Source organism: Aquila chrysaetos, chromosome 17 (genome assembly GCF_900496995.4).
Source record: "Aquila chrysaetos chrysaetos chromosome 17, bAquChr1.4, whole genome shotgun sequence".
Taxonomy (NCBI): domain Eukaryota; kingdom Metazoa; phylum Chordata; class Aves; order Accipitriformes; family Accipitridae; genus Aquila; species Aquila chrysaetos.
Window position 1 is genome coordinate 11,514,207 of NC_044020.1, and position 24,736 is coordinate 11,538,942.

The 24,736-nt window shown below is 42.6% G+C and overlaps 1 protein-coding gene across 6 annotated transcripts in view; it reads left to right on the plus strand.

The window, feature by feature from the left end:
* Positions 1–24,736, plus strand: part of DENND5B (DENN domain containing 5B) — a 119,765-nt gene that overhangs the window by 69,078 nt on the left and 25,951 nt on the right. For 3 of the 6 annotated variants that reach the window (XM_030040812.1, XM_030040814.1, XM_030040815.1), the window contains 5 exons: positions 5,505–5,692; positions 9,115–9,651; positions 11,051–11,282; positions 13,410–13,560; positions 24,085–24,223. In XM_030040812.1, the coding sequence (XP_029896672.1) occupies positions 5,505–5,692; positions 9,115–9,651; positions 11,051–11,282; positions 13,410–13,560; positions 24,085–24,223 (1,247 nt within the window). The remainder of the gene's footprint in view (positions 1–5,504; positions 5,693–9,114; positions 9,652–11,050; positions 11,283–13,409; positions 13,561–24,084; positions 24,224–24,736) is intronic. The other 3 variants (XM_030040813.1, XM_030040816.1, XM_030040817.1) reach the window with 1 other exon arrangement.

Sequence of the window (24,736 nt, forward strand, 5' to 3'; positions counted from 1 at the left end):
CGTTCAGCTAATCCATCCCTTGTTACAGAAAGCAGTAGTTGAACAGCAATTGCTTATAATACTTTGACTGAAGAGGTAGCATGTGAAAAAACTATTAGTCAGGAGAATGTTTTAAAGCTGGTTCAGGTGTTTCCCTCTGAAGAATTAGCTCTTATTCATTAAGGTTCATTGATTTATTTTTTTGCCCTCTGTTGTTGGCTTTGTTTTGTGTAAAACTATTGCTTAGAATTGTTTTGTTCCTTTTGATAAGATGCTCTTTGAGAACATCATCTGATTATCATCTTCCAGGCCACATATTTAAATACGTGGCTTTGCAAAGCTGCAGTTATACTTTATGCATGTTCAAAAAGCAGTAGAGGAAAGCAAGTGGTGTCCAGGTAACCCATCTTTTCAAATGCTTCCAAGTGCTTTCAAATTGTATGTAAAGCGGGACTTAAAAAGGAAAAGAAAGAGAAAGCACAGTCTATTTTTAAAGCATCGTACTGGATTTAGAAGATCCAGGCTGAGACTCCAGCTCTGCTTTCTACCTTAGCTTTGGTAGGTTACTGGAACAGAGAGTTGGAAAACTGCCAAGCTGTTCTTTCATCAGGAAGGCTGGGTGTGTTGAAACTGGAATAACAGTGTACTGATCACAGCAAGAACGCTGTTTCTGGTTTGAGCGTGTGTATGCTCTTACACGTGTCTTATACTCAAAAATCCTGTGGTTGGGCATTTGCTGAGAAGGTTCCAGGTGAAATTCTCTTCTGTTTGATTACGACCAAAGATTCAGGTAGCACCTGAATGAGGGAGGCCTTAGCTGTTCTGGGCAGTGGTAACATTGGTGTCCCTCTCCCCTCTCAAAGGATCTTGGTTTTGCTTTGCTGCAGCATAGGAGGTTTTTGAGATATCAGACTCCTTTGTAGCAGGAAAAGTAATTTTTATGTTGAGGTTTGTGAATTGCTTAACATCTCAGAGCTTCTATACCCAATCTGTAAAATGAAAAGAGAAGGATTATTTTGTTTTGTTTTCTCAGTCACTGCCTGTGTTTGGACTTTAAGCTTTTTGGGATAGGTATTTCTGCGTGCACAGTATCTGTTGTAATACTGTGCGGATTGGTTGTTGTCCTGTTATTGTATTTTGGAGAATCAACATCAATACAAGTATTTGTCAAATTTTGTCCTCTTTTAGAAAAACATTTATAGTGAATTCATGTTCAAATGCTGAAACCATTTCCATCTCCAGCACAAAATAGTGATTTGTAATTATCTAGGAATCTCTCGGGGTTTGCATTTTAAGCATTACGTTGTATCTTGTGAGCCATGTGAACGTTACCAGACCTTTGCAAAGCATGGCTGAAACATGGCACTCGCATAGCAGAACTGCCGACCTGCGGCAGAGCGGGTCCCCGCTGCGGTTACTTGTCCTGCGCAGGGCAGTCAGATGCAGGGACTTGGCCAAGGGCCCCCGCAGATGCTGCCAGAAAAAGAGGTTGGATCCAGAGTCTTTGAACTTGACTCTGTTGCTCTCTTCTTCACTTAGGGAGAAGGTTAAGTGTGAGAGACAGACCTGTGCCAAATCCAGCTAAGCGGTTGTTAGGAGGCAGGAGTTGCAATAGAAGCCATAGGGGCCACTTTGTTCTGGGATTATGCTCCTTGAGCAGTTTCTCCTGGAAAATGTTGTGTGTACAAATTAGAGATTTAACTGCGAACACGAAGAACTTGCTGTAGGGGCTGTGCTTGGTGGTGTTCCCTGTGCTGGAGAACACAGGATAGTTCCCTGTCCCAAGAAGGCAGGCTGAGGGCTGCAGGTGTAGCTCCCAAGCAAAATAAATACTGTAGTACAAGCTGCCATCGCTTTGGGAGTGGGGAGAAATCAAAACGGAAAGTAAGAGAGTGATACGGCAATGCATGTAAGAGAGATGGAGCAATCAGATGGAAAGGAGATCCAGGGTAAGAGAAATTTAAAGCTAAAAGCCCATCTGCATGCTGCAGAGAAACACATCTGGTGTTTGGGACATTCAGTAAGTCTCCAGATCTTCTGGGTCCTTTCTCCACTGTCCCGGGCTGCACAGCAAAGAGAAGGGGAGGCAGCACCCTAGGCTTAGGTCTCCACTGTCTGCTACTAATTTCTGTACCTGGGGATGATTTTGCACAGGTCACATCTTTGCTCTGTTGGCACCAGCTGCTGCTGTGGGCCATCACCGTGGGCTGTGACCTTCTGCTCGTGCATTTAAAGCAGTCAGTAGTAGCCTTGTTGGCATCGCAGGACCTTTCACTGCTTTCAGCGTGGCATATGCCACATGAGGTGGGTGAGCCCTGAGAGGAGGAAGGGATTTATTTCACAGGTCTCAGGAAATTGCCTTGGTTTGAGGCATTCATCACTCTGAGTTTGTGACCTTCTGTGGATGTCACCCAGGCAGTGTTTTTACTTTTTGTATCTTTTTCCGGATGTTTCTTGATGTCAGATGGATTGGAAACAGGACTGTCGTGTCCTCGCTCTGCTCAACAGACAGGCCTTTCTCAAAAGACACTCCCTAAACTAGCAAATACTATCTAATCCCCTATTCTAGCTCTAAAGGTTAGAGTAGGATCAGAGAATAGTTTTCCTACCTGGGCCTGTCATTCATAAAATAACAGGCAAAACTTGGCTTGCAGTTGGAGGTTGTTATCTAAGTCTAGTAGTGATGGCGGGATAGGATCTGGAAATGCTCTCCCCCTTGATGCAAGCACACAGAATCTATACAAACCCTGTTTTTTCCATCCGCTTCCATTCTTTCCCTCCTTCCTTTTTTTCTGTTCTGCCTCCCCTTTTTCTCTCTCTGGTTTGGGGAAATGGAGGAATCCTTTGTTTCTAGGTTGTCCTCAGTAACCACTTAAGCTTCTGTCAGATGCTGATAGGTACAAGAATCTCTCCATCAAAAAAGACTTTGTGCCTTATAGGATAGGTGCCTAACCTTGTACAGGCTTGAAAGTAAATACAAAGTAACTAGAGTTTCTTACATCATTAAACAAATATCAGAAGAACTATTTCCAGGTTTTTTAGTATGATTTTGATGGAGGAACCTGGGAACTTCCTTCTCTTCAGCGAAAGATGCTGGGTACATAAATGTCTTTTATCTCTGCTAATTGCTAACAAGCATTGCTAGATGGTAACAATTAGCCTAATAATTTGGTCAGTGCTAGTTTTTTGTGTTTTTTTTTTTTTTAAAAACAGCTTTCCTTATAGCAAATTGCTTACAAAACTTGTGCTAGTGACCATGTTAAATATTATCAGTAGCATCAAAGAAAAGTGAGCATGCATTTCCAGAGTTGAATGCCCTTATCCAAAAAGATACTTGCAGCTTTGCTCTGAAGACCTGTTATTTCACATGGCTATGTAGATCAGAACAGACTTTGAAATCGTCTCATGCATACTAAGACATGCTACTTTCTGTATTTGATTTTTTTTTTTAACCTTACGAAATGTTATGAGATGCCTAAGCTTCACCAGTAGGTGTTGTAAGTTGAGTTTGTATAAGTGCTCCTCAACAAGACAGCCAATAGACATGTATAATTATAGACCATTGCATAGGGAGGGATTCATAAATGACTGATCTGTAGCTGGGAATGGTTTTGAGGTGTAACCTTGCAACTGACTTGCATGAGTGAAAATAATTTTGAAGATTGAGTGACTAGCTATTAGTAAGACAAGATGAAAAATGTTTTTGCCCTGCCAGCTGACCTTCTGCAGATCGAGGCTGGTTTTCCACAGAGAGGTGCTAGCAAGAAGGAGAATGGGTTATGTAATTTGTTGTTTCAATTTGCATATTTATTCAAGTGCATCTTCCCAGTGACCTCCTAATAGCTGAGTAGTGTCAGATGACAGTGCTTTTGCTGTTGCTGATGTCTGCCAGGGTATCAGGCTGGCTTGTTCAGGAAACAGCAAGGGCCAGGCTGGGTTCCTATCCAGGCAGAAGCAGTCAGTGGGGCTGTAGGAAAAAAGCCTTCTTACCCCACTCAAACCCAGAGTGTTCATACCTGTATCTTTAATTTCATGGAGTGGGGCAGAAGGGCTAGGAGAGATGGGCAACAACCCAAGTGTTTCCAAGGATCTGCGTCTGGCCTTGGTGAGAGTGAAGGTCTTTTGGTTGCTCAAGGCAAAGCTTGTGACGCTTGCCTGGCACTGATAACTGGTTTTGGATACAGCCATGGAAGAGATATCCCTTCTGCCACTTTTGCTGGTTTCTGACGATGTACCCATGCGGCGAAGCTGGGGGGAACAACTCCTTTTGCAAATAGTGAAGAGCAGCTTTCACATGTGGCGGAGGCCCAGGACAGGAATCGGAACTGACTCCCCCTCTTGTCTGTGCCATGCACCTCATCCAAGTTCAGAGTCACTTACAAACCTGCACTTTGGTGTTCCTGTCTTTAACCACTACTGTTAAATGAGATGTGCTGCTGCTTCATGATAAGTTAAGATTCCTAAGGAATTGTGGTTTAAGTACTTTCATTTCTTAGAAATTTGGGGGAAGTTGTAATTAATGCAGCAGCTGCTGTAATATGGAGTAGAGGCAATCATCTGGTTTCATATTCACCAGCAGCTTACAAGACCCAGGGGTCTTTACCTGTTTCCTGATGGATTGTCTGCAGTTTGAGGTTCTCTGTAAGGATGACCACCACTTTAATACCAACGTGTGGGTTTGGTTTGTTTTTTTTTTAAACTGTGTTCTCAAATTTAGATTCCCTCATTTATATTAATAAATAGGTTGTGGTATTGCATCATGCCAGCTGGATATTTGAGAAATAATGTGCTCTTATCCAAACTCTGAAATATTCTTGCAGCTCAGCTGGATCAAATTAAATTTTAATTTAAAAAATAATGCACCATGTGTTTACTTGAACCAAAACATTGCAAAGCAGTGAACTAGTGGATTAAATACAAATTTGGGAAAGTAATGCAATATAAATATGCTAGCTATACAGAATGTTTTTGAGAACTAAATTTCTGTTAGGCTTCTGTTTGGGCTTTACTTAAAAGCAGTGCTTTTAAATACGTAGGGAGTGTAAACTTCTGCTGGTATGTGGCCAAGGCAAGTCTTCTGGAAAGTACACTCAGCCTTAGAAGTAGTAGCAAGTGGAGCAGAAGCAGACAGGCAGGAGCAAGTGAGAAACCACAATGTTTCCTTGAAGTTCATTTCTTTCTCCTCCTTTTCCCTTGTAAAAAGGGAAAATTTTTGTAGAATTAGAGTATTATTATCTTGTACTATAGAGGGAACTTTTGGTATCCTTTTAATAAATGAATTTAATGATGGAATAGATCTAGATAAGATATGAATATTTATGCTCAGCAGTTTCTTCCTGGGGGTAATGAGTTTTGATGAATTAAACAATGTTTAAGGTTTTTAAGTACTGTCTTCTTTTCAAAAGAACATCTTACCACATAAACATGGTTTCTGTCTTGTTTTGTCGCTGATGTCCTTGCCAACCAGATTTCAAAAGTGAAACAGAAAGATAATTCAGTGTCTGTCTCTCTCTCTCCCTGTCTAGATTATCAGCGTTTGATGACAGTGGCAGAGGGGATCACAACGCTGCTGTTCCCGTTTCAGTGGCAGCACGTGTATGTCCCCATCCTTCCTGCCTCTCTCCTGCATTTTCTGGACGCTCCCGTTCCCTACCTGATGGGGCTGCAGTCCAAGGAGGGAACTGACCGCTCCAAGCTGGAGCTGCCTCAGGAGGTCAGTCTCCGCCTTTGGGGTTGCTACTCTGAAACGTGTTATTAATATTTGTGTGAATCCCTGTTGGAAAATGCCATGCCTGGTGTTAGGAGGCTTCTCTGGCACAGCAAAGACTGTTTGCGAGCAGGAGTGAGGTAGTGGGGGAAGTCTCCGCAGCCCTTCTTCGGTCCATTTCTGAGTTTAATGAGTGCTGCTAATTGCATTGACTTCTAAATGCTTCTCTTTCTGCTTCCTGCTGTGACACTGAAAGTTTCTCTGCTTTCCCCACATCACACACTTCACCAGGTTTTGTTACTCTTTGTCAGTGTCAACAGTCCTATTGACACGACAGAGGGCTAAAGAACATTTCATTTGGGGATGGTCCTTGTGAAACTGGGTCTTGGGTGTGGTTGCTGGATGGTATAAACCTGTCCCTGTCTCCCCACTGCTGAGGAGAAGCGTGCCCCGTCCTGCCAGCCTTGTTCCACCTACGGGTGAGCCCACGTCTTCTTGGCTGGGTTGAGGTCTGTTAACTAAACCAGTGTCCTGGCCTCAAACGAGCCAGGCTTGCATTAATACCGTGCCCGTGAACCACTTGGAGGCATACATACGTACTTTTAAAATATTGACTCACTCCAATGATGGTCTTTTGCGCTGAAGACCTTCTGTCCTGCTGTGCAATGGGAAGTGAAAACTTCGCCTGGTCTGTCACGTTTTCCCCAGAGAAAAAAAGGAAGGAAAGGTGTTCCTCTTAGTCTAGGTGTTAAAATCACTGGTGGTAGAGAGTGAAATGGACATTTTTCTACTCGGAATTTGACCAAGATAATTAAAACTTCTTCACATTTTAACCTGGCCACTGATCACTCTCCATATGTCTTTGGTGACGGGACCCATCTCTTGAGCATGCCATGCATTTTAACTTGGGTTTCTTCTTAAAATCAGTGGAACCCTAAGAATAACTGTTCATAAAGCTGTAACATCTCATGACAGTGGCACCGCTGTGCCCAGGTCCATGTGGGGACCTCTCCTGGGGGCAGAGGCCCTAAGGCTTGCAAATAGGTGCTCTTACCAAGAAGGCAGGTGGGAGCAGCAGCAGAGGAGAATATGCAGGAGGGGGAGTTTGTGTGTGGAAGTGGAGGAATAAACACAGGGCAAGAGTAATATGGTTTTCAATAAAGATTTATTTTAGGTATTAGGTGAAGGTGACTGATTCTTAGCCTAGGTGGCATGTAACAGTGCAAATCAAGTCTTACCTCGTGGGTACAATGGCTCAATCACATGAAATTTGCACTGGTGTGGAAATGAAGCTGGTATCTAGCTGTGCTTTTCAGTAAAACCATGCTAATATTGCATAATTACTGCGATTTTTAAAATTATTAGTCATATGGTTTTAGTTAGCAGATTAAGCTGTCATTTTCCTTAAATTAAAATTTTAATGTGATGGGCTTGCAGTATCGCTGGAATAACAAATTAAATATTGCCAGTGAGGGAAGAGTAATAGTGGAGTGGAACACCCCCCCCCCCCCCCCCCCCCCCCCCCACCGTTACAATGTTTAAGAAATGAGTGAAAAATATCAGCACAGCATTTATGAACACCACAGGTCCAGTAACTGTGGGAAAGGGAAAGAAAGAAAGGGTATTGAACAGGGAAGATCTTGAATCCCAAATTCCTCTAGACAATAAAAAGATAGAAAATCCTTCAACATGCAAGCAGTGATGAAGCGCTGTTCACTTTAGCATTCCTTTATTGTTCAGGCCAGGGGCTAGCTTTTCAAGCTTTTGCTCTAAATATAAACCATTTGTTTGTTAGAGATAAAAATTCTAACAACTGGCCATCATGCTGTCTTAAGGTTACTAATCTCTCTGCATTAACTTTAATCATCAGATGTTTTTGAAGAGAGAAGTGAGACCAATTCCCCAAGGGTTTTCTGAATCCAAATCTCATTTTTCAAATTTTGTAAATGATATGCAGAGCTGAAATTAAAAAGCCTTTGAAATGAAATATTGATAGATAAGAAGACAGTCCCTGAGCTAAAGAACTGTACCGATGCATACCACAACTCTTTAATAGCTGTATAGTTAAGTAAAGCAAATTGTTTTCTATGAAGAAATGCTTTTCTTTGTACAGTCCAAATTTATTATGAAGAAGTGAGCTGAAGTGACACTTCTGCTTTACCAAATGAATCCTAATACCCTTTAAAGTATCTATGTGGAAGGTGATTAATGTCAAACATGTCCCTGAAATATCCAATATATTACAGTCATGTCTGCTGTGGAATGTGTTGTCCTGCTGAAAAGTCGCCTTTTCAGGAAAGGAGGAAAATAAGTCCTTTCTGTCCACGTAATCTGAATATTAGTCTACTGTGTTTGGTGAGAAGTAAAGAACAGTAAAAGTGCCGTGGAGAAGGCGGAGGAGCTGTGCTAATGGCCAAGTCAGGCTAACAAAGACCTGCTGCTGCCCTGTGGGTTTCCGCATCTCCCGTTCTGCAGCTTTATGCCAGGGTAAAACCCATCAGAGCTCAGCACCTTGGGAATCTGACCTGGTTTAAGATATTATTCAGCACGGTGCACTTAGACAGAGAATTTCAGATGTAAGCCGCAGTTCAGAAGATCAATTACTGGTTTTCATTCTGCTGTTATTCCTGAGGGTGCATTTGCAATGTAATTAATTTTTACGTAGGGTTCTTCCATCCCCCCACTGACACTTTCCTAGTAAAAGTATCTGGTCTGCTAGATTCATGTCTTCACTTAGCTTTAATCTTATGGGCTGAGATCCATCTCCATGTGTAGCAAAGCTGTCGAAGAGCACTCTGTTTAAATCTCAGGCAGAGGAATTGCCAAGATTAAAAGCCTCCATGGAAACAGGGGGTGGGGGGGAGTGGGGAAATAGGGCTTGACCTCCAGTGTGGACAAGCTATGCTCAGACATGATCCTGAAGGATTTGCATGGGACTCTCTTTTGTAGCTTTGCTTATAGCAGCAGCATCTTTCTCACTGAACATCTCATTCCTTGGTAGCACAGCTACAGAGGCTTCCTGTGGTTGGCTCCTGGTAAAATAAATGTGCCCTTGAGATGTGGTAATTCACACAGATAGTATTTACATGGGCTGAGAAGTGGTGCTGTGCATCCTGTTTGCAGGTGTGTCCTTGGCTGGTCTGGGAGGGGATATCAAATCTGTGTAGTGAGAAGTTTGGGATTTGCAAGTCCCAGGAGAACAGGAGAGGGCAGGAAGCTTTATTTATTCATTAAATCATTGCCATTCAGTTGCCCCCTAACTTTACTGAAATGTGAAATGTCACAAGCTAGATGACACAGCTTAAGTCTCCTGCATATGTATGTTTCTTACCTTTTTGTCTGGAAGCACCCTGGGAAAATAGGGCTACTTAGCAGAGGAGCCAATTCAGCGCTGAGTGTCCATTTTGAAACTTTTCTTTGTATTTCAGGCAAACTTGTGCTTTGTAGACATCGATAACCATTTCATTGAACTGCCAGAGGAATTCCCTCAGTTCCCCAACAAGCTGGAGTTTATCCAGGAAATCTCGGAGGTTCTCCTGCAGTTTGGGATCCCGCCAGAGGGTAACCTGCACTGCAGTGACAGTGCCACCAAACTCAAGAACCTGGTTCTTAGTGACTTGGTGAATGATAAGAAGAACGGGAACATCCCCAGCAATGCCCTCAACATGTACGAGCTGCTGAAAGGCAACGAGACGATCGCCCGCCTGCAAGCCCTTGCCAAGAGAACAGGCGTGACGATGGAAAAAATGACCATCACAGCTCCCCTCGCAGAAAAGGAGAAGGATGGGAAATTGCCGTGTGAGGAGGTGGAGCTGAGGGACTACAAACTGAACGTGCAGCTTCGCGAGGTTTTTGCCAACCGCTTCACGCAGATGTTCGCGGACTACGAGGCTTTCGTCATTCAGGCTGCCCCCGACATGGAGTCGTGGTTGACGAACAGGGAACAAATGCAAAATTTTGACAAAGTAAAGATAGCTGTGTATTCATTTTTCCATCTGAAAGTGCTTTTGGGAGGTGGGGGAGAATAGCTATATTATGTATATATAGCCTAGGTACTCTTTAATCCGCCATTCTTCATCTGCCTGACTGAGAGATTTGTCCATTTTGATTACACAGGGCCAGATCGCCTGCCAAAGTAGATCCGTGCAGATCCACTGAGCCAGTCAGAGCTGTCCTGGCTTGTACAAACTGTGCTGGCAGGCGTCTGCCCAGCTGATGGGGCTTCTCCTGTGGGTTTGGTGGAAGGGTAGCAATGGAAAGTGACTTTTTCTTTCTTTCTTTCTTTTTTCTTTGCTGAGAGGAGAGGTGCACACATGAGACAAAACCCAAATCCAGTGTTTCTTGTTTCATAATCTCTCAGTAGGGCTTTTTGTTAATGAGTAGCGTTGTTCTGGAGAAGGTTATCACATCGTTATGGCAGAAGAGTACTGTTATGACTCCCTTGTAGTCTGTATACATGAGTGAAAAGGAAGCTGAAATTGGAAATGGGGAAATAAATAGACTGTAGGCCAGCAAAAGGAGTGAGAAGTGTTTGGAAGCTTGCACAGTTATTATTTCCAAGTGACTTTGCAAAGTATATAGCGCTCTTAGCCATCAGCTTTTTCAGATAGAAGTCCTTCTCCAAGGAGAATGTTACAGGGTTAAACAGTCAGGAACAGACTAAATATTGATTTGAGTCAGTTTATGATCAAAAAAAAATGCTGCCATGCCTTTTATTGGTCTTGTTTGTATTCAGGCATTGAACAGTGCAGCATTCAAAAGGAGGGGGTCGTTTGGGCAATCTCTGCTAGTACTTCTGCAGTAAAACAGGCTGTTAAGGTCAGTATTTTCAAAGCTCAGTTAGAGGCTTAGGCACACACTCAATTTTAATTGGAATTTCGTGATTTATTGTCCTGCTTAGCTTCACAAAAGAGCATTAGCTGAAGAGCATTGTACACCCCTTGATATGTATGACAGTAAGTGATTGGGTCCCAAGCAGGGATGTGCAGACCAGAGGTCCCGAGTGGGCACACACGGCAGCGGTCTGCTGCGGGTTGCACAGGGCTCATTCTTGTGGGTGGTAGCTGCTAGGCTCCTTTGAAAAAGCTGGCAGCACAGTCACTACTGCAGTAGCTCAACGCTCCTTTTACTCTAGCTGTCACGAAGCCTCCCTGACTGCTTATTTCTCACAGTCATGACCAAAGTGGTGACCCGTGAGCCAAACCCCTTCGTAGCTGGATCCTGTCCTCCGAGAGGTGTTTTTGTGGTGGGGAAGCCTTGTCCAAGCCTTCCCATTGACTGCTGCATCGGTTCTCTGCTGTGGGATGGCTCATTGTGTCAATGCTGGGCGGGAACATGGCACTAACAAGCTTTTCTGTATTTCAGGCTTCCTTCCTTTCGGACCAACCCGAGCCTTACCTCCCATTCCTTTCACACTTCATTGAAACACAGATGTTTGCAACCTTCATAGACAATAAGATAATCTCCCAGTGGGAAGAGAAGGACCCTTTTCTGCGAGTTTTTGACTCCCGAATTGAGAAAATAAGGCTATATAACGTAAGGGCCCCTGCACTGCGGACATCCAACTATCAGAAATGCGGCACTTTGAAAGAAGCAGGTATGTTCAGACAGGCTAGTAAAATATTCAAAAGTACAATGTCAGCCACAAAGAAATATAGGTCCTCGGTCATCTGAGTGTTGCAGCTGATGAGGAAGCCCTAGAGCTTCCTGAGGAGTACTCAGCGGTGTCCTTATTTTCCCTAGGCAAAAACTTCAGCATGCTTTTAAACACCAAAACCAGCAGGAGCCTTTACCTTCCTTTTGAGCTCTCCTAGGCTGGTGCCTTTAATAAACACAAACCAAACCACATTGCTGGGCTCGCTGTTTCTCATTTCAGGCAGTTCCTGTTCCATTGCCAGGAGAGCTTTCCTTCACCGTGGTGATAGGACCAGTGCCAGCCACACCGACAAGCTGAGCCCCGGTGTTTGCTCCACTGGCCTCCTCTCCCCCTTCCCAAAAAAACACCTTTTTTTACCTTACACCATTTGGTTAGAGCAGCAGGAGATGCCAGGGACATAATCCTGTGTGGCATATTTAGTAGCTCCAGCAATAGATGCTCAGTGTTAATGAACAATACGCTGTGTACTAAAGACTTGGATTTTTTGCCATTACAGTCAGAGGTTGCATTTTTGAGTTATACTTGAGTTTCTTACTGTGCAAGTATTTATTTCATTTCCAAGTAATACAGGAAAATTATACTCTTAAATTTGTTGGGACACATATTAATGAACTGGGGCAAACACATTTCTCATGTGGGGTTTTTTTGTCTGTTTAATTCCTTCAGAGTGTTTTACTTGTTACAAATGTGGCAGAAATAGAAATCCTGTGTCTGCTTAACTTCTTCTGTCTAAAACCAATTCTAATTTACAGGTCACCTGTCTATTCAGCGTCTAGTTTTGGTAGATATTGTAGCACCGGAACCTCATTTTCTGTCTTGTGAAAAGCAGCAAACTGATAGTAATACCAACTTTCCTTCATATCTTCATATTTACTATTCACAATATATGTGACTATGTGACCCTAGCACCGATCCAGCACCTGTTTGTTTAACCTACTATTTTTGGGACCCTTCAAACCCTCTGACCCCACACTACCCAGTCCTTTTCTCCAAAATAAAACTATATGAAGCAATTATTATTTTTTTTTTAGAGGGGAAAAAAAAAAGCTGCTGAGTTTCTAATGATAATGTATGTAAATCTTATGACAGTTTCTCTCCCATCACAGTTTTGTAAAATAGGAAACGAGTTCTGTGTTGTTCTTGACAAATGGAAAATGGATTTAGCTTCCACATTTTGCATATTTATTCACTAGTCGTGATATGCTGAAAAGAACGGGCCTGCCCGTTAATGGATGGGCTATGAAGAGTTGAATATTAAAGTTGCTAATTAAATGCTGATTTCCCCCATACACCTCCTTTCCCCTCTCCTTCACAGTGCATCTGACTCAATGTTGAGAGGGTGACAGATTTTATTTTCATCCTGCTCAAGATTTGAGATGAAATCCTCAAGTCCTTGAAGCAAACGACTGGACCGCATTAGTCTCAGCGGAGCCGAGATTCCCAGGGAGCCCTCTCTGGTCTTGCCGTAGCCTCCCTTGTTTCCAAGCATCTGTTCATCTTCTTGATGCTGCTTAGGCCTTGCTACAGTTAGCTATGCTTTTTGAAGGCCTGTTATCCAGTAATGGCATATCTGATTTCAGGAGGAGGATCATTATAGGTGCCAGATGTTTGCAAAACTTGGGTATCACCCCCGCCATGTGTCTGCCCAGGGAGACATGTTTGGGGCAAAGCAAGGTACCCAACCCTGCAGAGAGTTGCAGCTGGCCTCAGAGGTCTCCATCCTGTCGAAGGAGCATTAAAGCCAAACACCAAATTTTGGGGAAAGATTGCACTGCTCTTGCCAATTCATAACCCATCTTGTAGGCTCCCATAAATACCTGCTTGCTTAACAGCTAACTCGTTTGTGCCAATACTAGTTGTGTTGGGTGAAGAAACTAAAAGCAAAATAACAAAATAACAGCGCAGATGTTTCCTCACTTCTGTAAGTGGCAGATTTCTGGGTCTAAAGTCACTATTTAACTTTTTAGAGCGTTTTCAGGAATTGGAGCATGACCACTTCTGTTGTCGTAGCATGTGTCTTCAGGTGGTTTGCTGACGTGGTTGTTCACCTGTGACTGTAACTTGCAGCCCAATCCATTGAGCAGCGGCTGATGAAGATTGATCACACAGCTATCCACCCACACTTACTTGATATGAAGATCGGCCAAGGGAAATACGAACAAGGTTTTTTCCCGAAGTTGCAATCAGATGTCTTGGCAACAGGACCCACCAATAACAAGTAAGCACTGGTTTTATTTTCTGGATTTGAAAGCAGGTTTCTCATATAAAAGAATCACATCATTGGACAGAATTCCTGATTTTGGATGGCTTCTGACCGGTCTAATGAGCCCTAGCAACTCTTTCCATTTCTGGTTTGTATGGGCTGCGAGTTTTGAAGTTATAGCCATGGTTTGGGTTATGTTAGAAAGTGTTAGCTCTGGTTTTGGGAAGATTCCTCAATACTGTTTTATGTTGAGTAGTAAGTACTGTGTCTTCTTATACATATTTTTAGTTTTATCATCGCATAATAAATTTAAAATTCATTTCTTCGCTGTTTTGCACCAAATAGTATAATTTGGAAACCCAAACCAAAATTCAGATTCTGAAAGAAATTTTGGTATTGAAACCTCCACACCATCCTGCAGAATGAAATTAATGCCCACTCTGTTCCTCTCTTTTCTTAGCTGTTATTACATGACCCAAAGATTTTTATAGCTCGCTTTCAGTTTCTGTGTTGGAATAACCTAGAAGAATAACTTGGTGAGGGTGGCAAGTATGTGGTTCTGTACCTGGGTTTCTCTTCCAAGTCTGATAAGGTTCTGTACTGCACTTTGCTATGAAGGTTGGGGTGCCTATAGCTGTGGAATTGAGCGTGTCATTACATAATTAATTTACCTAATGTAAAATGAGAACCTGGAGTACTGATACCCTTTACATTTATACAGTTATAATATAAAGTAAGTGCTGTAAATTTGAGTGTTGGGTTTTTTTGTTGGGTTTTTGTTTTTTCCTTCCCTCAAACCCAAGGAACAAGGGGGAGTTTCTCCCCCTTCAAAAATGAAAGATTTGTGCATCAATGATTGCTACTTCATGAAATTATTTATTAGCTCAAGACCTCACTTCCAGTTTCTGTGGTAGGTCAAAATGTGGGAGCACCAATAAATCTGAGAGCTCCAAAAGCTACGACTGTCCAAATATTAAAGCTAGTTCTTGTTTTAGACATGTGCATGCACACACGCTGCTCTGAGCTCCTGTATGAGGTGCCCACTCAATTCTATTTATACACCTTTTGTGCACCCCAGTGCTAGCTGATCCCTTTTTAATAACCTACTAGGAATAAGACTTGCAAATGATAAAATAAGATACCCTTAAGCATTGAATATTTAAAGAATCGCAATTCTTTAAAACAAATAAAAATAATTTACAAAAAAAAAAAAAGGAGGAATGTGTATTTCAAAGTTCCTTTGTTTGCAGTCTTCTTGCAAACCGAGACAAAAGTTTACAGGTAATGCTCCCTTGAGGAATGGAGGACTTCTTCATCTTGTGAGTTGCTGTGTTTAGCAGTCTGCCTCTTATCCTTATGGTGGGTTTCAGTTTTACAGTGTCAGCAACAGTGTGAGCGTGCCCAGCTTGCTCAAAGTGGCTTATATCTCCTGGCTCTGTTGCAGAATCTTAGTGAATGTATGAATAAGCATCAATTAAAAATAGTTTTCCTTATGCCTTTTGAGATGCTTCTGTTACATTGGTACCTATTCTAAAATGTGACTTTAACTCCTTGAGTTTTGATTTAGATAGCTGGTTTTGGTCTTCAAATTGCAGCATGTTTCAGAATTTGTAAGTACCCAAATCCCATTACTTACCGCAAAGCGGTGTCAAAGTGACAAATGTTTGGAATTCCTCCAGTTGTATATTGCCAAAAAGGTTTGTAATTGGAAAATCTCAAGACCATCTGTTTATATCTTTCTGCTTCCTGGCTTTTTATGCGAGCAGCTGAGAGGACTCTCTCTCATTTAAGATGTGTAATTCTGCTGAATTTACACCCACGTATAAAACAGATAGCCTTTTCATGCTCTCTGCAAATACAGCATAATTCTATTGACCACAAAATCAGTTGAAGTATAGCCTTCTGTTAATCTGAATTTCCTAGTGTATGCTTCTTGGAAATAGGTTATACTTGCATACAGGACTGGGCCATTGCACATGGGGATGGGGGAACGGAATGTTTCAGCTACATTCCCAGGCACTTCAGATGTAGCTATTGTGTGTGTTCATAAAGTTAATGTAGATGAGAATAATTTTTGCAGACTTCAGTTCTACATAGCAAATTTTGTCCCGAATGTTGTAAGGAAGTGTATTTGCAGGGGAGAGAGGGGAATCATTCCCATGGTACAGTCAATTGTTGCTGGACAGTAGCAAATAAACCAATTCAAAGCTGTGTTACTGAAAACCCATCCTCACTGGCCAGCAATCAGATTTTTATTGCTTCCCTTTCTGGGCAGATAAACTAACAAATAAGTAACTAGAACTCATAATGTTATCTAGCTGTTCCCTTCCTGTAACCAGGCAGGGCACTGAAGATACCTCTGTCAGTTACTGGGCTGTTCTATGTATAATATATCTAAATGAGAAATATAATGCAAAGAACAAACACTTTTAGTTTTAGTTCTAGATCCTATATGTGATCCCTGAAAACCACATTGCCTAGACAGGCAGAAATTGTGTTTGGGAGAGGAGGTGTCTGGCTCTTGCTTGCTGGGCATGGAAAGCAGGGCTTGGGGACAGAGGGAGGGCTAACAGTCGTATTGGATCACTTCCACCTAAGCACAGCTGGAAACAAACATTGATCACATTACCATCTGTAAGTGTTAAAACACCAAAGTCTGTCATGCAAGTGCAGTCTAATAATATTTCATCTGTCAGCCCACGGCCATGCTCAGCAGCATGCTTTGCCCCACTTCTGTCACTCTGCTGCCTCCCGCTTCCCCTCAGGATGTCCTTTAAAAGAGTGGACAAGGGGGTGAACCTGCGCTCCTCCGGCTGCTTGCTGCTTTCTCTCAACCTGCTTGGTCATTTGTGGGTAGGGAGAGCAACTCCTCTTACATTTTCTCCTATTCTTACCAGCATTCAGACTGCAGGTGCATGCTTGGTGTCATTAGGGTGGTCTTCACCTCTTCCCCTGTGGTGGTCAGGAAATGTTGTCTTGCTCAGCTAAGCAATAACTTCACTGACAAGAACTCCAAACTTCAATTTACTGAAAAGAAATGAAAAGTTTAAAAACAAGCAAATAAAAAAAAAACCCAAAACCAAACACCAAAAATACCAACCAACCAAAAGACCGCACCCCAAACCCCCACCTCCATAAAATTGGATAATAGGGTCCCAGGTATACAGTTTCCCTAATCATCTTTTTGATCAAAACTGCCAGATCATGGAAAGACATTAAATACAGAATATGCAGATCTAAACTTAAACAAAAGATGATAACTGTATCCAAATTATTTCTGTAAGTTAAAAAAAAAAGATTATTTTTCTGTAAAGAAAAGAGCAATTCATCCCAGCTAATAGCAATTAAAAAAAAACCAAACCGAATAAAGTCCCACCCAGTTCTGTCCTCTTTCCCATCAGGCAGCAATGTTCCATTTGAGGGATTCCCTCTGCACTCATCACCTTTGATACATCCCCCAAGTCATGGGAAAACCTTCTGAATCTACAGACGGCAGCTGCAGCTTCCTCTGGGTTCAAATGTGGCCCATCCGTGCTGCTCTAACCTTGTAAAATAGTGGCTTCTGCAGAAGTCCTTGTAGAAAGCATCCCGGGGGAAACAGGCTGCAGTCCTTTAGGCAGTTTGTCTATTTATCTGGAAATGAGCAGCAGTTTCCAGAGCCCTCCTTTCCTTTTTCAAATCCCAGCACCGCTCTGTGGTTTCTACATGTTCCTCTCTGCCTTCCCTGCATGTGTTTTCTGCCAGGCTTTTAAAATTGTAGCTGGGACTCCACTGGCTGATGCATTTGCAATGATCCAGGAGAGGAATTTGAATGACAAAAAGCCAAGCTACATAAACACTTCATGGTTTTTGATTAGCTAATTGTTAAATTAGGGTGAATATGCTTACAGTGCAAAATTAAAACAATGAAACAAGCTGTGTTTTCAATCTAATTGATTACCTTGTAACTTAATTTGTACTAAGAAGCTTGATAAATGAGATTAAATATTGCAGAGGGAAACATTGATTGCACACCAAGCATGGGAATATATTTGCAGTCTGGCAATTTATAGTGAATGCCTGCAAAGAACAACTGAACTCATACTTTTTTCCATAATTTCTTTCGGTTTTCAAAGGAAGATTTTGCTTTGTTACACATTTACAAAATGGCTTAAATTATCCTTTTTTGCTTTTCTCTTTGTTTAGCCCTGCTTTTCCCACCTTCTTTACCTGAGTCACGCTTTCCTCCTTGCTTCCTTCCCTGACCAGCCTGTTTCCTCTTTCCTGCCCTGGCCGCTTCTCTCTCCCGAGCCCTCTCACTTGTATCCCAGCTTCCTGTGAGCTTCGTGCTTTTGTCTGTCCTCTGTGTCCTACCTGACCTGCAGTGATCCCCAAAGGAGGGTGCAGTCCAAGTCTTCAAGCACAGATCCCGCTATACTCGGCCTCCTAACCTCAGGCTTTAGCTAAGTGATGTGTTGCTTTTACCCATGAAGCAGATTTCAAAAGTATTTGTTTGCTTTCTCCAGGCATTTGTTCCTGTGCTGTGTTTTGCTGACCTCACCACTGTGTCAGTATTTATTTGTAAAATTCATGCATTAGGAGCGTATGAAATTGGTTCATTTTTGTGTTCCAGTTTATGGCACGACTTGCGTGGGCACTGTCCTGTGGCCTCCATCACCGGCCCCCACTTCCAGTTGTGAACTGCCCAGGGTTTATCTGCCTGGTGTTCTGGTTCTCCTAATTTTTAAATAGAACTACTGTTTTCTGATTCACTAACATTAACATCGGTTAATGTTTTTAAAGAAAATATGTTATATATAATGCAAAGTGGTTGCTGAATCTCTATATGATGATAGAATTCATACTGGTTTTAACTAAATTGTTTTTTGTATGGGAAGTGGTCTGTCTCTTGTACTGAGTGCTTCATATTATATGGGCTTTTTCTACCTTCCTATTTGTTGGGTACTGTTTTAAGGCTGTCTGTCTTCAAAGAAGCTTTCTTTTCTTTTTCTTTTTTTTTTTTTTTAATCAAGCCAAACAATTGCATTTTCAAGTAGTATAGAGTAACATCTCTGCAGCGCATCTAAATGAGCAAGAAATGAGTCAGCAATGAGCCATCCACACACAACACTGATGTTATTTAAACTCTGCAAGTAGTAAAAGCTCACCTTTTACTTACGACAATCTGAAACAAGCAGTTACAATACATTAGGTAACCTAATATAGCAAACCACTGACAGGTGCAATGAACATATTAACCACTTGTGTTCAAATACATTCATTTTCAAGAGTAAAGTGTAACTGAAAATCTGCTTAAAAATGTTTTCTGAAATAGGAGCTATGTGCTATGGGGTCTTGGAACCTGATGGGCAATCCTCTGCTCAACTGGTGCGAAGTGGTAAAAGGGCAATTAACTTCTTTCAGTTAATTCTGCACAGCTATTTTAAAATGATATATTAAAGTTCACAGGGAAGAATGTGTGTCGAATTCTTGCACCATCTTTGCTGTTAACTCTCCCCTGAACAGTGTTACTGTCTCAAGGGAGTTTGCAAATTAAATACCACTTAGGACAGTGGTTTGTCAGGGCTTAAGGGGTGATGCTAGCAAATAGCTACTGCCGTTCCTTGCAGAGGATGGCGGTTGTGGGTACCACCCTTTTAAATCACTTGTTTTTATGTAATCTGATGAGACAGCCTGTCAGTGCAAGATCATTCTCTGCAAGGCATTTTGCTCATTTTTGTCCACCCAATCAGCAGTTTAAAAGCTTTCCTGTTCAGCCCTACAGCAGAGATGGAAAAGGTGCATTAGTCTCTAACTGAGCCTTCATCCTCCTTACCACAGAGCAGTGTGTGCAGAGCAGATTCACAGTGCAGAACCCTTCCCCTGGCAGCCCATCCATGATCAGGTGGAGCTTGGTTTCAACCTTCCTTTTAATTTGTTTGGTCCGACGTGTATTTGACTTGGAATCTCTGTGTAGTCCCATGCAAACTACTCCTGAACCCAGGCAGATTACATGTGCAGTCTGTGTGTATTTAATGTGTGCAGGCTGCATGCATGCTTTAGGGGGATTTGGTGGAGGGTGTAGTGCAGCTATGTGCTAATTTGTGAATACAGAAACGCAGTCAGATAACTCCTTTGATGGAATTATATAGGTAAAAGGGATATTGTCATGATTTGCAGACCTAAATAGCAGTCTGCCTCAGGAGATGGTCTATGTGAGGAGATTTAGGTTCTGTCCTATAGGCAAGTGCATTTGTCTCCTTCCTTCTCTGTGTTATCACTGTAAATAGACTGTAAATTATGACAGTGATTTTCGTGGTGATGGCAATATTGGTTAAATCCCTCTGTGAATGAAGTTCTCTAGCAGTGTGTTGCATTTATTGCAGTATATATCCTGCCTGTTACACCCATGTCTGGTTTGGGTAGACATCATTTCTTCATTTCTCTATGGAGCTTTTAAAAGGGGGGCAGGGGCTAAAGGTAGGGAGAGAGAGAGAGAGATGTACACATGGTTGCAGTACCGCATGGCCAGTCCCTGGTGTGAGGCTGCTGTTTTGCTAGATTGGTTTCTGACAGTTCGGCTTTGATACTGACTACCTCACCATTTTTATTACAGAAATTAAGCATCACAGGTTAGGTATGATCTTTTCCAAGTGTCACCTTTACATTTCCTCCAACCTCTGCAAACCTAATTTGATACTAAACAATACTGACTTCACCGTCTTCAGTTGGAGGTGCCTTCATTTCATTTCTCTGTACTGAACAAAGCACAGTCTTCCCTGGTCCCTCCTCTGAAATATCACTGCTTTTTCGCAGTCCCTGGGGGTGAAGAGCATTCATCTTTAGACATGGGAGTTAGAACGGGCAGACTACCGAAATGAGCCTTTTCTCACTTCTCCACGCAGGCAGCTTGTCCCTGGGCTCTCTGCAACACAGTGCCCGAGCTGCGGCTGCTTCGTCCCCAGAGACTTGGTGCTTGTAGCAATGCGTCCGCTGTGAGGAATAAATGAAACATGCCAGTAGTCCATGCTCATGGCTCTACAGGCAAAAAATAAAGGGGATAAGGCACTTTGGGGGTCAGGGAGTACTCGGGCAGCATCTAGGCTGGGCAGCAGTGCTGTGTGCCCTCCCAGGTGCCGGGCAGCTCGGGGCTCATCCCCCAAGGCAGGGACCAGCCAGGAGGGCTTTGTCTCCTCTGGCATCCTCTCCACAGGGACACGGGCAGTAGTGGTTTAGCTGAAAAGCCCAAGACTAAGGGCTGACAGCAAGCAGGCATCTGCTGCGTGAGTACAGCTTTCCTCGCTGCTTCAGCAGCGCCAGGGCTGAGGCGCAAATAAGGCAGCAGCTGACGGCAGGTCCAGGAGAGGCACCTGCGTGGGATTTTGGCAACCCAAGGGAGGTGGTGTGGCCACCGGAGAGGGCTTTTACCCTTATTAAAATCACTTCAAGTGACTGAAGGGAGAGGAGGAGTAATTTAAAATGCAATCTCGGCTGATGAGAGGGGAGGGAATGGTTACTGTAATATTGAAGCATTATTTTGGGAAAATTCTATGTGGCCCAGTAAAGAAAAGGCTTTAAAAGATTTAGCTGCTTAATCCCGCTTATCTGCTGTTAGATCTTCGCAAAATCTCCCGGAGAGATTCAGAGTGGCATCTGAATGCACAGACCTCACCCAGCGCCCCAGCAGCTCCTCTTCCTCAGCTTAGAGGTTGGGGAAGAGGGAGTGCGCAGCTCGCTGCATGTGTAATTGCTCCAGCTAATGAGGAGCAATCTTTTTTTCATAAATGCCCAATGATCTTTATGTTTGCATGCTTCAAGTGTTCAAATAGTTCTGATTAATAATCTGGAGAATGGTCTGTGCCTTCTCCCAGATGGAGTACAAGGCTGGAATTAACTGAAAATGCTTTAATGATGGTGTATTACTTGTAATTATTCTGTGGCTTTCATTCTGCTTTCACCTTCAGTGAGACGTGCTCCCTCAAAGGACACTTCTAGCAATTCTTATGTCTTCCAGTAACTGCAGAAATGCAGGTGGAGAGGGATCCAAACTTTGTCTAAATTCAGAAAATACCATATAAATTGGCCAGAAAAATATGATATAGGTAATATTTGATCTATAACTTAACTTTCCAATGTATCATTGGCATTCTATGGTGTGAAGTGTAAGCATGGTACTAATTTGCAATAAATGGAAGGTCTCCAGAGCTGGGTAGCTAAATTCACTTATATGTCTGCTATCCTCTGTTCGAGGGGGTGTTTTTTCTGCTGCATTTCTACTTGTTGAGATTATTAAAATGTAGGGTTTTATTTCCCCCCTCTTAGTCATCTAATGAGGCGTTGGTTGTTGCTTCTGGAAAAAAAAAAAAGAAGTGGTGACTTACTAAACTCACAGGCTGTATATTTTTAAGACTTCTGAGAAGGTGCAAAGACACTTATGTCAGTAACGTACTCCTCTGAGAAGGTATCAGCATTTTCTGTGCAGACGCCTATTGTCCTGTTCTGTTTAGTTACCAGAGACTTGAGGCTATATTGCTTTAAAAATAAATTTCTTGTCATATGGGATGGTGAGGTCCTGAACCATAATTACATGCAGACCCAGATGTTTATTTCTTTGTACTTGTTTTCTTGACATTATTTGGGAGGTAGGAAGGGACTTCGACTATAAAAACTATAGTTCCTGTGACTCTTTTCCCTTTTTATCTGTGTGGCTAGCCAAAATTTGGTCTTCGGTTGACCCACTGGAGGAATTGGTGGAGATAGTTAGTTAGGTACATCTATGCAAAGTCCTCCATAGAAACAGGAGGGTTTACCAGAGGTCACATCCCTGCACCTCTCTTGGGTCAAGTTCTCCTCCCTACGCATCCCCAACAGCTTGCTGGACATGTCAGGACCCACGTCCAGCTCCCTGCAAAGGTTCCCTTCTCCAGGCATGCAGCTGCTTACATGTAGCCAGCTGAAACTCCTTGCCCAAATAATTCAGATCCCAGATCCTATTTGTATATGCTCCTGTTTGGGGTGCACGCAGAAATAGATGGGTTTGGAATCTGGAGACTGTTGTCCTCGCCAATACCACCTGTGTGGAGAAGCTCACCAAGCACACACTTCTGTCTTTGACATGGGCTTCTCTAGGTTTCCTTCTGTATAGATCTATCAAAGTCAGAGAACCCAAATCTCTCAGTTTGGGGCTCTGCCTGTTGATCACACCTCCTATAGAAGAAGCCATCTCAGAGCAGTCGTTCTGGCATGGTGCCCAGTATAGACAATTCAGCCCGGAGTAGAGGGGCCAGGATGGCCACAGGTTTTGAAGGGTCCCTTTGATTCAAGTACTGAGGTTGGGGAGTGTGGGGTGTTGTTTTCTTGGTGGTTTTTTTCTTTTTCTTTCTTTTTTTTTCTTCCAGATTTAGTTTATCCCTTCAAATTCTTCCAGGCAGTTTCCTCCCAAGCCTTATTCATACATCCCGCCAGGCACCGGAGCTGGAGTGCTGCCCTGGGCAGGCTTTATGTTCTGCTTCGCCTTGGTTTTGCTCTTTAACTTCTGAGTGCAGGGGAGAGGCAGAACAGATGACTTCATGAAGCGACTGAAAAGCTAGGCACTTAAAGGCTTTTTTTTTTTTTTTTTTTTTACTGTATTTGAAAGATATTTTTAATTTTAATAAACACAACCACAGTAATTAAGTAATATTCTGAAGATATAGACTTCATGTGCATTAAGATACTTATTTTTAATGCTTGATAGGTTGCTTTATACAGTGTTATTTCAACTTTCTTTTATAAATAATGTATTAACTTCTTTATTCTCTGCACCAGTTGAGCATTTTTGTTTTCAAGGATTTGACAGAAGGCTATGGTATTATTAGAAACCCTACAATCAGACTAGAAATTCCTTGGGACAGAATTATCTTGTTTTGTGGGTTTTTATAGTATCCGGCATAAAGGAGTTTGGACACTTGGGAGCTTTAAGGTTGCTCGGTTTCAAACCCGGTTTCCAAGTGGCTGCTTTCAGGCAACAGCTTCAGATGAGGAAAAAATTCAACTGGACATATATGAACATGTAGAAAAAATACAGGCTTTCTGTGGTATTTAGAAACCTGATGCAAAAAAAGATATGATGAAAATAGCAACATGATTAATCCCAGGAACATCAATATTGTTTATAGCCTTTAGACTTAGGTGCAGCCCATATCACAGTAGTTACTATTGCAATGGGAAGTTTCTCTGAAGTAATTCCTGGAAGTACCACAGAAAGTGGAGAAAGGAGAAGTACCACCTCTCACAAAAGAGGAAGGTCTTAGAAGTTGCTTCTCAAAATACATCATTGTATTTTGTTTGTTCCTACAGACACCATTTTTATCAAACTTCAGCAAACACAGCAAACTAGTGGTGGTGTTGGGTAACTAAGTACGATTTACATAGTGGTGGCATCAATGTTGTGGCATGAGCTGCATTTTGGGTAACACAGGAGCTCCCACTGGAGACCCTGGCAGGCAGTGGGCACATTTCCATCAGGAAACATGATTTTTTTTCCACTCACTTGTGCCTCCTCTCTCTCTGATTTCCCAGCCGCTGGGCCAGTCGCAGCACCACCACACAGCGGAGGAAAGACCGCCTGCGGCAGCACTCGGAGCACATTGGGCTGGACAACGATTTGAGGGAGGTAGGTGGCATCATCTGCGGGCGGCACGAGCTTGTGATCCAGGAGGTGAGGTTTAGACAAATGATGTGTTATTACTTGGGGCAGTTTTGTGGCTACCGTAAGGTTTGTGTGGGTCTTTGTAGCCATTTAGACGCTGCTTGTCGCAGATGCTTATATATGTTATAAAACTTCAAAGCACATAATGTAAATAAAATGCTTTTATTATTTTGGAATAAGACAGCCCCTTTGTTGTCAGGAAAATGGCTTATTTGCTGATTTAGACCCTGGTCGCGTTACTGCATGCAGAGAGCAGAGCCCTGGTGCCTGCCTGGGTGCAGCTGCCGAGCTCTGGCCAGGGTGAAGGTCTCTGAAAAAGTCAAGTCCTTGAATAAATGTCAGCACTGTAGAGGCAAATGAGGCAAGGTTCTTTCTTTTTTAAAAGGAATTTTTTTTTCTCTCTCTCTTATGTTGATTCCTGACATGAGTAAGCTTATTTGAAAGGTTAAGACTTTGGGGCCTTTTTATGCCTAAAGCTTGGAAACTCCCGTGCATCTTGTAAATGTCAGTCACGTACACACA